At 39.8% G+C, this 13684-nt stretch overlaps 1 protein-coding gene across 7 annotated transcripts in view; it reads right to left on the bottom strand.

Moving 5' to 3' along the window:
- Positions 1-2444: 2444 nt before the first annotated feature.
- zmp:0000001200 (dedicator of cytokinesis protein 9) overlaps positions 2445-13684 on the bottom strand; it is a 71357-nt gene continuing 60117 nt past the window's right edge. For 4 of the 7 annotated variants that reach the window (XM_087829623.1, XM_087829619.1, XM_087829617.1 and 1 more), the window contains 19 exons: positions 12592-12706; positions 12408-12474; positions 12256-12303; positions 11421-11557; positions 10476-10591; positions 10225-10362; positions 9938-10120; positions 9699-9812; positions 9323-9538; positions 8993-9050; positions 8784-8890; positions 8384-8506; positions 8154-8267; positions 6808-6954; positions 6506-6716; positions 5721-5911; positions 5526-5626; positions 5045-5183; positions 2445-3593 (listed from right to left, as the gene is read on the bottom strand). In XM_087829623.1, the coding sequence (XP_087685749.1) occupies positions 3468-3593; positions 5045-5183; positions 5526-5626; positions 5721-5911; positions 6506-6716; positions 6808-6954; positions 8154-8267; positions 8384-8506; positions 8784-8890; positions 8993-9050; positions 9323-9538; positions 9699-9812; positions 9938-10120; positions 10225-10362; positions 10476-10591; positions 11421-11557; positions 12256-12303; positions 12408-12474; positions 12592-12706 (2451 nt within the window). In that variant the 3' untranslated portion in view covers positions 2445-3467. Of the gene's footprint in view, positions 3594-5044; positions 5184-5525; positions 5627-5720; positions 5912-6505; positions 6717-6807; positions 6955-7497; positions 7528-8153; positions 8268-8383; positions 8507-8783; positions 8891-8992; positions 9051-9322; positions 9539-9698; positions 9813-9937; positions 10121-10224; positions 10363-10475; positions 10592-11420; positions 11558-12255; positions 12304-12407; positions 12475-12591; positions 12707-13684 lie in introns of all 7 variants that reach the window. The other 3 variants (XM_087829618.1, XM_087829620.1, XM_087829621.1) reach the window with 1 other exon arrangement.

Genomic DNA, 13684 nt, shown 5'->3' with positions numbered 1-13684 from the left:
TGAGAAAGTACATGTGTACGTTCCTTAAGTAAAGGCTCCACTCGTCTTTACAAATGAACATTCAGAATTTAATTATGAGCATTTTATTCATTAGAAGACTAATACAAATTTTGTACTATTATGTGTAAAAGTATTCAGTTAAATGACCTTTGTCTGTCGTATTATTACACAGTTATCAGTATCTGCGAATATGTTTCTAATCAGTTCAGTAGAATTGAAGTTACCTTGGTGCAAAAAGAGGATGGTCGGGTAAGCGCTGTAGCTATACTTATTTAGATTCTGCCACAATAATAAGGCTACAAGAAATAATAGGATGATAAATGTCTTCATGCATTAAAGAGGAACTTGATCTTGTGACTCACTTGAACTTTCCCAGCCAGGAGTCAGCCACAATGGCCCCAAGGATAGGGGTCAAGTAGCAGAGAGCCACAAAAGTGTGGTAGATGGATGTGGCCAAGTCTTCATCCCACTGCAAGAAGTACTTAAAGTACAACACCAACACAGCTGCGTTGGCAGGGAAAATAAGCCTTCTTATTTAATTATCAAATGTACATTATTTATGGCACAGGTTTTGATGTTGCCTTAAATTATGCTAATAAGGTTGTAGTTCACGCAATAGTGTTATCCTCCAAAACAATCAAATAACGGGTTGGTTTAAGCACAAAAATCTGAGGGTTAAGTAGGCTACTTAGTAATTCAAGTGTCCGTGTTCACTGTCATGGCTACATTATTCATGGTTTCTGGATGAAATGTTCTCACCTCGCATTCCATAGTAGGAGAACCTTTCGCAGAACTCATTCACAACAATGAAGAAGATACTGAGTGGGTAGCCACACACATCTTTGCTCTGGTGGGTGGTGAAAAAGTAAAAGGATGAACACCACACCAAAATAAAATCGTACAAAACTAAAACTAAAACAAAAAAAATACTTGGACCTGCATAATGCTGAATCGACGGTGTTGAGGAGTACCCAGAGAGTTTGTGGAATCAGTATAATTATTCTAGCCAACTGTTTACAACTGGTTAACAGTAGTTACTGCTAGGCACTACTAGGTAGCTTAATTTGAACATCTTAGCACAATTTACTAATAGATTTGAATGTATCGCTGCAAAATAAATAAGAAATTTGCTGATAAAATCAATATAGTAGAATAAAAAACACAATGATTGCAGATAAACACTGAAATGCTTAAAGTACAAGACAAATTTGTCAAAATGTAGCGCTTAATTACATAAATATAGAAGAAGAATGAATAGCAAAGTACAGCATATGCAGCGTCGAAGCATAAGTAACTTTAGTGCTGAACTGAGGTTCTTACAGAGGTACTAACATTTAGTTAATAAAAATATATCTTTATAGCTTTATTGGTATTTATTGCAGTAATAATACGGAGTTGATGTATAAAGTGCTGACGTCTCCTTTGTTCTTGTATAAAAAACCCAAAACTGTACTTTACCTTTCCTTTACCTTTCCCTTGTTTCTTGGGATCTTCTTTGTCTATGCAAAAATGAATGTAATTCTTATTATGATTAAAAAACAGAAATAAGAGACTAATATGCAGGCCGACCAACTTCCTCAGTGTTATATAAAAAAAGCATTTATCTGTCAATGATTCATTCTGTGCAGTAAACAAGAGAGCAATAGATGTGTAGATAGACAATTTATTGATCCCACAAAGAATATTGTTGTGTTACAGTAGCAGGATAAAGAATAAAAATAGTACATTCTATTAAAAAAAACAGTGCAGTTAACAAAAAAGGTGTTACCGGCACCTGGTAAATATAGGTACACAACGGTGATAGAAAAAAAATAAACAAAGAAAAGAAAAACTGTAAAAATAAGATTGAAACTGTGTAAGACAGTAGTGCAAATTGCATTAATAAATAAATCTGAGATCCTAATATGTTTGGGATCTGTCCTGACAGGTGCATTCACCTGTTACAGAATGAAGAGTTCAAGAGTTTAAGTTTTTAAGTTAAGAACATGGAACTTGTTTTCTTTCTGTTAACTTCTCCCTCAGTGCACATTTTCATGTTGTGCAGCAGAATATTTGTGTTCTGTGAATTAAAATGAAAGAGTACATAATAATGCATTTATTTTAGTCTTACCTGCCATGATGTGAAGCTATCACGTGCTTTCTGCTATAGCATAAAATCCCTTTAAGCTTCCTGCAGGGAGCAGATCATTTATCTTTCTCTGTTCACTAGTGGGAGTGGGAATGTTTCCTGTAATATTGCTTTTTATTAACCCTTGATAAGCTTTTCACACTGCCGACTGTATTATTTTTATGATGGGTGGGAACATGAGATATGGGAGCTAGGGAGTCAGCAATGATCCCTGAGAATAATAAGGTTTATTTCCCACTTATTTCACAAGCGAGCCAAGTGCGAGAATACCACAAAATACCACCAAGTAAAACAAATAACGACCTATGGATGCAAATGCAGAGAAATAAGTGTATTTTATTTAAAAGCATTAGGGAACGTCTTTGTTTACAGCAGAACAGTGACTTGTGTTAAATAAAGTTAAAAAAAACATTTCTGCCCAAATAAAAGACAATTTCTGGAACATAAAATGATAAAATTTTCATATTACTTGCACAGTAGGCGTCCTTTCCCAACACCTCATCGCTTTGGCAAGAAGGTGAACGTAATCTTTACAGTGTATGAGCCGCACACAGCAAGATACTTTGCAAATATTGCACACACTCCTTGTTTTATATACACATTAATACACAACTTGGAATATACCTTTTTGTATGCAATGGCTTTAAATACTTTAAAACTCTCCCATTCTAAGACATCAAAGTGATTTAAGGTTGAATGCTAATGTTACATCGTAGCAGGCCCTTATTCCAAAATTGCATTTTTCTAGAAATATACCTTCATGTACAGGGAGAGGAGCACTGATGTATGCAGCATATACCATTAATCAAGACATCAATACAGTCGCTTATAAAAGTGAAATATTGTCCATAAAAAACATTGTGAAACATTATCAAAATAAACAAAAATGGACTGTTGGGAGAGTGTAGGTGTAATGTAGTGACATGCATATTAAAAAAATCCCAACAGGAATGTTTTTAAAGAAAACACTGCTCAGTCTTTTCAGGTAGAAACACGTAAAGACAAGACAGGTTATGTCTTATCAAGCATCACGTCATCATAAAGGAGGAAAAAAGTCCGTGTCCTGTCATCTCTGCTGCACAGAGTCTCATCTTTGTCCTCCCCCCACCTCCATCACACAGCCACCATGCCCCCTTATCCACGTTAAACAGGTCCAGTGCCTTGCTCATATTGGTCTTCGGTGGCCAGACAGAAAATAGAAAAATGAGACTTGTCTGTTTTTCCCATCAGTTTCTCTCTAGGCTGAGAAGCAGGATTAAGTTCTGGAGTGATAATATGGCATCACTGGCATGCCTGCGTTGGCAGGCTTAGGCAGCTCTGAGGTTCACCCAGGCTGACATCAAACCACAGAGGATGAGCTGGGAATGCCCTGGATGGTGGCACTGGTTGGTGTGCCACTGATGGCATTAAAGATGTGAAGCGAGTCTGGGAGAACGCTTTTCATGCCATCCTCCACTGGAATGATCTGGAAAGAAAAGAGTGTGTAGGGAAGAACAGACAGTCTTAGCAAACAGTTACTGCAAGTGAATCTCATTTTTAGCATTGCTCTAGTTAGCTTTCTTGCTAAAAGTTGATGAGGACACTAATACTACTCTCATGTATATATGCAAAAACATAACGCTACAGATGGAACACAGCTAGCTAAGCTAGGCAAACGGACTCGAAAAAAGAGGAAACAGCAACTTCTGTCTAAATAGTAACAAAAACTTTCAGTTAGCACTTCTAATTAACTAATTAACATGCCAGGCTATTAGCTGGCTTTGAACAGAGCCAGGCAAACAGTTTTTCCTCCCTTTTTGAGGTTTTGTCTCAGGTTAAGCTAACTAGCTTGCTGTAGCTGTATATTAACCAAGCATATAAAGACATATAAAGCTAATTTAAAGCAAAGGTATTAATCAGGAAGCTTAACACATACAGGAAACCAAAAACAGCTAGGTAAAAACAATCAATCCACAAAACACGCACACAAAAAAATCTGAAAGCAGAAGAAAAATGTGTGTGTGCATGTATGTATGTACATAAACAAATAATGTAAATTGATGTTACAAAGCACACACATTCTGAATCCGATCCACAAACATACTGTTAATTCACACTCAAATACATGTAATGTACACACATATATGTACATGCATATACACGGTACATACTGTGTATGCGTGCAAGACAATAACTCGGCAAGCCAAAACAGAAAAAAAGCCAATATGTGATTGTTGGTGTAGCCAGACGCTGGAACAAGTATATTTAGAATAGGAATGTTTTATGTTTTGATTTTGGAAATTGCTGCAATAGAGTTGAAATACTTGAATGTTAAATGGCTTCAGTCTTTGCAAAGGGCACTTTTTGCAATTTCCTGGTGAGCTGACTAAAAGAATATTTTATGTGTGGCTAATTTCAGATTTATTGCAGGGATGTAAAGATAAGTCAGTGGCCTGATGAGATAACTGTGTATCAATCTATCTAGTGTTTTTAAGGTCCTCTAGCTTTACCAGCTTAAAAAATTCTAATGATATTATTAAGAAACATTTGGCAAATTAGAATTGAGAACAAGGACTTAATTAATGTTTGAGTCTGTTTTATAGTCTAAAATGTAATGTGTACACCAATTCCACCTCAAGCTACTTTGTACCATCAATCCTTAAGTTGTCAGACATCTGACGGAACCAACAATTATCAACTGTCTTTATTGCACACCTATTCGTCTTTCATTACCATCATATCTGCTCATGTCAGCACAAAGAGAGAACAGAGAGTGATGTTATCAAAGAGCCCATTATCACTTAATCAATCATATAATAAATTTCACACTGTCTACCTGCCAAAACCCTAATTCAGAGTCAGATTACAGGTATAGCATTAGCAACGCTCAATGTAATTATACTATTACTTGGGCTGAGCAACAGCTAATGTACTTACTTGTTCGTGCATGATGATGGACAGCTCTCTGGCTAGTTCTCTGTAGTTGGCCTTCATCTCATCGTGGTACTCCTGCTGGTCTTCTTTGATCAGTCGTTCATTAATGCCCAAACCGTGGCCACACGCATCCACAAAATGCCTGATCGCAAAAACAGTGTTAAAATGTGCTAAAGGGAGATCTGAACAATCTTTGCACACAAACACACACAGTCATGTTTCCATATCTTTGTGAGGACATCTAATTGACATAATGCTTTGCCCTAGCTGCTTACCCTAACCCCAACCATCAAAAATGAAGTCTAACCTTAACCCTAAACCTAACCATAACCTAATTGTAACCCTGACACTAAAACCACATTGAGCCTCAGAAATGCCTTCAAACTTGTGGGGACGGGAACTGTGTCCCCATAAGGGCCGTTGGTCCCCACAAAGATATGCAAACGTGGTGCTCACACCCTCACGTAAGTCAGCGACATCTCACCTGAAGACCTCTTTCAACTGTTTGACCTTGTTATCAGGATATTTCTTGGCACATGTATCATCGAGAAAAGCTCTGGCATACGCAAGAGGTCCTGCATTTACCTGAGGGCGGATGTGATAGATTTTTTTTGTGAGTATTGTATGTCAGGTTTGTATTGTGTTGCTTTTACGTTTCACAGAACTTAAAAGCAGGCACCTGGACGCTGATGCTGCCCTGCAGTTTGAGCTGCAGACGGATCATGTCCACCTCGCTGGAGGAGCACAGCTGTTTGATCTCAGCCACCTTCTTGCTCATCTCGTCGATGGCAACCTCGATGGGGCTCAGATCAGTATGGTGTTGATACATCACCGCGATCCGTTTCTTTACATATGGAAAACAATGAGTGGCTGGAGGAGAGAAAACACAATGAGGTTTCTCAATAGCGAATAGACAGATTTTCTTAGTTTTGTTCTGTACAGCCTGTGAAAGCCACCACATAATAAAGATAAGAAGACGTGCTTGAACTTTTGAATCTTTTGCACTATAAATGAATAAAACCTGATTAGGATTACGAAATGTCCATGAAAAACCAGCTGACATGTTCGAAATCTAATCAAGATCTTCATTCATCCACAGTGACTAAAATAAATGGACAGAATTACATGTGTAATGAAGAGTTCAAGGCAGACTTGCTCTGTTGTGCCGCCCAAAGAAACCACAACCCGCTCCCCCCCAAAATAGGAGGAGGCAGCCAATAATTAGAGGGAGAAAAAAGTATCTAACATTTAGGATATAAAGAGATTAAGTAGACTTTAATCAGAAAGAGCCGTTGAAGTCTGATAATGGGTTATTCCTGTATTAATCAGATCACTGTATTTTGAAAACACTGATGTTTATCCAGGCAAGAGACATCTAACAAGACACAACCTGAAGACTGAAAGTCAGCGCTGTTTGACTGAATCCATGTTCCACTACAACATAAATATAAGCAGGGTATTTACTGGTAAGTATAGTCCTGCGTTTGCACTGCTCCTCCACACCGCCTTGCTTTTTGCCCGAAATGGTGAAAGGCATCTCAAAAACAAATCGACGGATGTTGTGGCTCTTTTCAAAGTCTGTTTTCCTGTCAACCAGCTCCTTCTCCTCCAGGTATGGAGTCACATGTGTCACTTGGATGTACGCGTACTTTGAGTCCAGGTCCTTGGGGTTGATCTGCAGAGAATGCATGAGTTTTAAAACTGTATCAGCCTGCGCAAAATAACTAAATAACTAAAAATAAACGATAAATTAACAAAAGTCTCACCCGCCCAGAGTCCTGAATCATCTTCACATTCTCCTGACCAAACTTATCAGAGTATAACTTGAGGAGCCGCTGAGAAATCTCTGAAAGAGGCGTGAATTTGGGTTCTTTGTAGATATACTCCTTCCCATCTTCATCTTCAAAGAAGCCCTAAAAAAATAAAAGAGGAAAAAAACCCATATAAGATACTTTCAAACTGTCAGACTAAATGAAAACGCAACATTTATCTAATAGATAATACCACATCAAACCATTCATGGGTTGTGAGTGGGAGTCATTTCAGTCAAGACATTTGTTTTAAAGATATGAGAATTTGGCCGACTCCAAACTATCCACAACCGTCTATTAAACATTTAAGAACAGAGACCAAAACTACATAAAGCCAGTCTTAGGTTGTTGATGTGAGACACGTCAAAGGACCGACAGATGATCATGAATTTCACACAGTCAGTGCATGTTAGTTATTTGTCTTGAATGTAAATGGGAATGGGAATGCCAGTGAGATTTATTAGCCCTTCAGCTGTTTCCTGCAAAGATTAGGATAGCACTAAAGCTGGAAAATACGAGGAATTAAAGGGCTAGAAGATAAGCAATGCACATGAAACAGCACTGACTGCATTAGCAAAGGAGCACAACACAGCCTAAAACGTCACTACAGTTCCAACTGAAAGGTTGGCTTTCATATTGATTTACCTCAGCCTCTGAGTCAGTAAACTGGTACTGCTACAGGGGTGTGGACAGCACACACACACACACACACACACACACACATAAAAACAAATGAAATTACTGTTATACCAGAAACCTATACTGTGAAGAAATTTAATGGCATCGATTTCTAAAAACATCTCAAAGATAGAAGCAACCACACCCAACAAATTAATTAATAAACCTTAAAATAACAGTCATTACTAAAACTTAGCAAACTAAAGCATAAACACTTAATGAGTAAATGAGTGCCATGCAAAACATTCTCCCAAACGGAAGCAGCAGCGCTGACTGCCTGCTACCGTAGCTCGAAGCAACAAACTATGGCTGAGAAGTGCAATGAATTGAAGCAACACCAACGCCACACACAGACTCAGGCCGCTCACAAGGGCTCACGGGGTCTACTGCATAACTTACCGCTGCCTTCGAAGAGGATTAAAAAGAAGCAGAGAGGTGTATTAGAGCGCGTCTGAAAACACCACAGCATGTGGTCATGCTCGTCAGCATAATAATCGTAACGAAAAAACCCCCAAAGCAAAACAAAACTTAACCTCCTCAGCAGCTGCCGTGCTTCATACAGACATTAGAAGGATTTCTTTAGTGAAATCAAGTGTGAATGAGTTTAAGCTAGTTGAACTCACCTGGCCAAAGAAAGCCACTCTGAAGTACGTGCCCAGCATCCTCTTCCCAGTATGCATGACCTCCGTCACCTTGCTGTACGCTCGATGCAGCGTGTCATACAGGTGAGCCAGTTTCTGTGTAGAGTCAGTGAACTTGATCAGGATTTAAAGATGCTTATGCTGCACGCTTAGCCTGAATCGAACAGAACTGTTGCGGGGGGAATACAACACCCGACAAATAGAGTTTGTACCTCAAAGTCCCTCCGCTTCTCATAAATGGGGATAATGAGCTTGTAGATGTCAGAGATGAGCTCGTAACGCTCCGCTTTCCACAGCCCATCTGCGCACTCCTCTAGAAGCTCCATTAAGACGTCCTGAGGGATGAGCACAACAGAGATGGAGAGCTGCTGGTGTACAGTGCAAAAGAAACACAGCTCACAGCGTGTCAGCAGCTCATTTTATCACAATTAAAATGCACCAATTTTAAAGACATACTGAAAGAAAATAGTTGCCTTCTTTGATTTATTATTTCTTATAAAAGAAAAATAGAAATAGTAACAGCTTTTGATGTGACTAAATCTGCTTTTTAATTTTTTAATGCGATTTAATTTAATTTAATTTTTTCATTTTTAGCACAAATGATCAAAGTACTTCATTAAAGTGGACGTCTTGCATTCCGACGTCCTCCATCATTGCGGCTTCTTCGTCGATGTTTGGAGTCACAACACGAAACGCCGAGCAGCCTTGCTTGAACATGCCTGGAAACACCGAAAGATCAGGCATTATTATTCTTTTTTAAATCAACAGGGCTGCTATCTAATAAGCAGGAGAAACATTTCCATTACAGAATACCGAAGTACCTTTTCTCCGCAGGTATTCTGCCACGAGTGCTGCAACGTGAACATAGCACATGGCTGCCTGCAAACGGCAAAAACAAGTCAGGTCAGATAAGCGTGGGTAGATAACAGCTCAGATTATGCTGCAAATCGGTATCGCTAGAAAAAGCAGCACATAGTAAACAGGGCAGTTTGCAGCACTTGATGGTGGGCCTCACTGCACGCCACACTGGCATTGGTGCTTTCATACAAAGTAAATACAGTCTCTATCTGATGTTTAACATTGTTGGGCCCAACATCAGACACAGAAATCAAAACCAGGACCATTCAGCCACACAGACTTTCACCACAAACCTCAGACAGGTCTCCATTCTTCACATGGATTCGGGCCATGCTGTCAAGCCAGGTCTTGCGCAGCTCAGGTGTGCTGGCATAAGACTTTGCGAGACTGTACTGCAGGTCCACCAGCATCTCTGGATCTCTCTCATGCTCCTTCATCTGTGCTGTGGCCATCAACACTGTTCTGATGCGTTTAGTCAGGTCTTTCACATCCGATGGGAAAGCTGTGTTCTGTTGAAGATGACGCACTAATGTGAGCTAAATCATCGTTAGCTTCCTTTAGGCAAACTTGATTCTAACTGGTTTATTTTATTCATTAAGCTCAGGCATAGTTTTCAAATGGCCTCTTTAAGTGGAACCAGGATGAACCTGTTGCACGTGTGTTCCTCACCTTGATAGTTTTATCACTGTTAGCACAGTTGTTGATTATTGACAGAGACTGCTGGAAGCGAGTACTTCCTATACCAATGACATCTGCTATCAGCTGACTGACAGCAATCACAACCTAAAGAAAAAGAAAGGTCAACAGTTCAAAAGAGGAATGAAAATGCTTGTGGTCTCTAGAATCCCAGAAAATTTGGGTTAAGGCAGGTAGATATTAAAGTTTTACTGTGGCGGCAACTCTCTCACCTGTAAATGTGTCCGGACGAAGGACTTGCGACCAGTGTAGTCAAAGTTGCTCTTCATGAGAAAATAGAGCAGATGGGCTGCGTCGCTGCGAATGGAGCTCAGCTTGGAGTTGCAACATTTCAATATCTCATAGCAGAAAGCAGCACACATGTCTGCACGCCCTTCAAAAAACGTGCACGGGAACTAAGGGGTCAAGAAGACAAAAATCAGTCAGTGGCTTACGTGGTCATCTCATGGGTTAACAAAAGGAGAACAATTATTAAATAAGGCGAGTAAGTCCTTCATACCTTGTAAATGAAGGTGCGCAGTGAAGTGAAGACCTGCTTGAGGGCCGTTTCTGACTGATTGATCCGCAGGAAGCAGAGGTGGACATCAAACACCTTCTTCATCAGTGGACTGTGGCCGTGATCAGCACACAACTGTGTCTGTGGCATAAGAGAGGATCATCAGATTTAAAAATAAGCCTTTATTTCACAATAATGGGGCAGAACAAGGTTAATTAAGTAAATACACAAAATACAGTGAATTTGTTTGGTACCTTAAAACTCATGATGAAGATGCTGAGTGTGTCCAGGACGGTCAGGCAGACTTCAGTGGCAATGTTGGTCTCCAGCAGTGACTGATTTAACACGTCAGCATCCGAGTGACTGTAGGCTACAAAGACAAGAAAAGGCTGTAGTTCTTTCAATCACCACCAGTACACTCAATGTAAAACCTCTCCTTTGTTATATATGGTCATGTCTCTCAAAAACGTAGCGTTAGAGGCAAAGCCGCTGCATGAAAGTTTGAGTTTCATTCCAAACTGAGGCCAAAATTATCTGACAAACTAAAGCATTTCATGGAAAAATTGTCACAAGCTGGCGAGGCATTTTTTTTCTTTATAAACTACAGCGATGATTTTATTTGATTGCATGAAGTTCAAATGTTGACATTCTTTTCCTGGAACGTTTTGGAAATTTTGGAATAAAACCCTTCATAATTCACGAGGACTGCTTTCGCAAAGCGAAATGTAAAAATGTAAAGTTGAGAGCAGAAGATGAGCTGGGTAAAGGGATGAGGAGGTTTTGAAAGCTGATGTTCTGTTAAAACAAGCATGCTCTTAAATCAACCAAATCAACATAGCCAGTATAGCAAACGTCCTAACATCCTGGTACATTCTTACCATGGTCTACAGATATGCCAAGAACACTTGAAATCTTTCTTACACTGAAAACACAAAGAAACTTATTATTAAATAATGCCATTTAACAAGATCATCGCCTAACAGTGGACGGCTGCACAGCTTCCTCCCGAGTTTCTTTGAATTTACTGATGCACACATGTTTTCTAAGGCTTTTCCTGCTGGGATGTAGTATGATGGAGAAGAAGAGGATGCTGATGTTGAAAGAGAGACATGAGGAGGACGAGGGCCCTGTGATGGAGAGTGTTTGATGAGAAGTACAGTATGGGGGGAGGGGGGGGGGGGGGGGGGGGAGGCACTTACTGTGGTTAAATGTGTATGAGTTATCCAGGCTGCTGAGCTGCTGTAAGCGGGCATGCATCATTCCCGCCCTGTTACGGGACACAGGAAGAGTCTGAGACTTCCGCTCATGTGCAACAGGTCCTGCCCCATCCTGGTTCCTGATGAGGAAACAGGATGAGTTAATGAAGCTGCAGGTTACGGTAAATAATACATCGATTTTACAACTGACACTCGAACGCCCTGGGAGCGATTTGAATTTATGAGATTTTAAAGGCGAAAGTAAAGCTGTGAGTGCATGTTTGCCATGCAGTTTAAAGCTGAGAATAATCATAGCGGTACTGACAGCATTTATTGGTTTAAGCTGAAGCCATGCATGTAAGAATGCCAGAGGGGATGAACTTAAAGCGTCGGATGTGTCACAGCACTGCAACTTTTTTTCTTTTAACGGTGAGAAGTTATCATGCAATTGCTCTCAGTTTCACCTTCAGGCTTACCCAAGCAGGAGAGGGCAGGAGCCAGGTTTTATTTCATTATGTTAAACTTGCCAACGTTTCAGTGGACAAAGACAGAAACAGTGGTGGGGGGTTAGACAGAGTGAATACATAAAGCCTTCTGGGAGTCGCGGCGAGTTCCCAACTGTGATTCAAGTACAGTACGTGTACTCTGATCAAAACAAATTAAAATAACAGTACAGTCAGACCCTTCAATAGTAAGCAACATGATGGCTTACAGACAACAAATAGCTGGATACTCATAAACTGCATAAAACCTAATGGACAAGTTGCGTTGATTTGTCTTCTCATGATAAACAAGTGCTGAGAAGCCTGAAATCCTGTATGGGTGACAGCAACATTACCTTGCAATGTATCTCTTTCCCATGTATCTGAACTGATGGAGGCACACTCTGAGAAATGGAAAGTGGGTATAAAAATTAAAAAAAAACCTCAGTTGCCATGTGTTTTTCTGCAATGCGTGTAATAGCTGGTTATTCTCTATAAGATGTCTTACTCGACTAAAGTGAAGAAGTCCATCAGGTCAGAAGATGATGCCTTGTTCCAGTATGTGAACAGAGCATCTAAAAGAGACAGAGATGGACACTGTGGAGACTTCTTTTGTTTTGTTTTTTTAAACGTAGTTTAAACATTTAAGTAAAGCTGGAAGAGCAGGAGCTGTCACAGAGATGAGAGTTTACCCTCAGACATGCTTTTGAGCACATGTAAGAAACACATGAGGAGGCTCTTGATCTCTGCCTGGTCCAGTTTATCACATCGCAACAGCGGGCTTCCCAGAGTCGAGGCAGGTTGGTTCTGCAGGACAAACGGGACAATCAGGCATGGATAGAAAAATACATAATCCTACCAGTGTGTTGGCTCCAAGTAAGATTTGAAAAACTAACCAGGTTATTTGAGACTTACCACAGTGTTGCCTTATTTGATAGCATCAGTGCATTTTCACAATATTTTTCACCATTTTAAAAAACAGCAATCAATAATACAAGCATAGCACAACGACTGAATATAACGCTGAGGATTTTCTTGTTTGGCTCTGGCTTAAAACTTTTTTTTATGTAGGAACAACTGTGTGATGTGGGCTATAAGCATTTGGATAATGATACTATTCCCCAGTCTTTCCCCACAACAGTGGATTTTAAATTAAACAATCAAGATGCGACTAAAGTCCAGATTTTCAGCTTTAATTCAAGGGGTTTAACAAAAGTATTGCATTAACCATTTAGAAATTGCAGCACACATAAATCCCCATTTCAGAGGCTCAACATTACTTTAGCAAACTAGAATAGCTAAACAAAAGAACAGTTTCTAATACTGCAAAATATTTGATATCCAGTGATTGTCTTTAGTCTAGAACCCCGCGAAATCACCAAATGCTGTATTTCCTCCTTTGAGATGCTCTGTCAGGCTCGTGTCACCACCTTCAGTTGCTGCTTCAGTTTTGTCTTTGGTAACTGAAAAAGCATGCTCTGCTGAGATTGTTATGGTCACTGAAGAATATGCAGTTTCTTTGCCATAATAGACGTTAAGGTTGGTTTTCCAGTATGCTTTGGGTCAATGTCCTTTTACACTGTAAAGTGCTGCATGATCAGTTTTGGGCAGAGAATGAAACCTAATACTGAGCGTTCCAGTGAGGGAATGCCACGCTACCAAATACAAGTTAAACACGCCAGGTCTTTTATCTGCTTACTTTGCCATGGAATAGTGAGCAAATAGACCTCACCTGGCCATAAAATGCTTGTCAGTAAATTGTCCAATTGCTTATTCCTAAACAGT

This window comes from Neolamprologus brichardi, chromosome 16 (assembly GCF_056152115.1).
Source record: "Neolamprologus brichardi isolate AB-2024 chromosome 16, ASM5615211v1, whole genome shotgun sequence".
Classification (NCBI taxonomy): domain Eukaryota; kingdom Metazoa; phylum Chordata; class Actinopteri; order Cichliformes; family Cichlidae; genus Neolamprologus; species Neolamprologus brichardi.
This window is presented reverse-complemented; position numbering and strand designations above follow the sequence as displayed.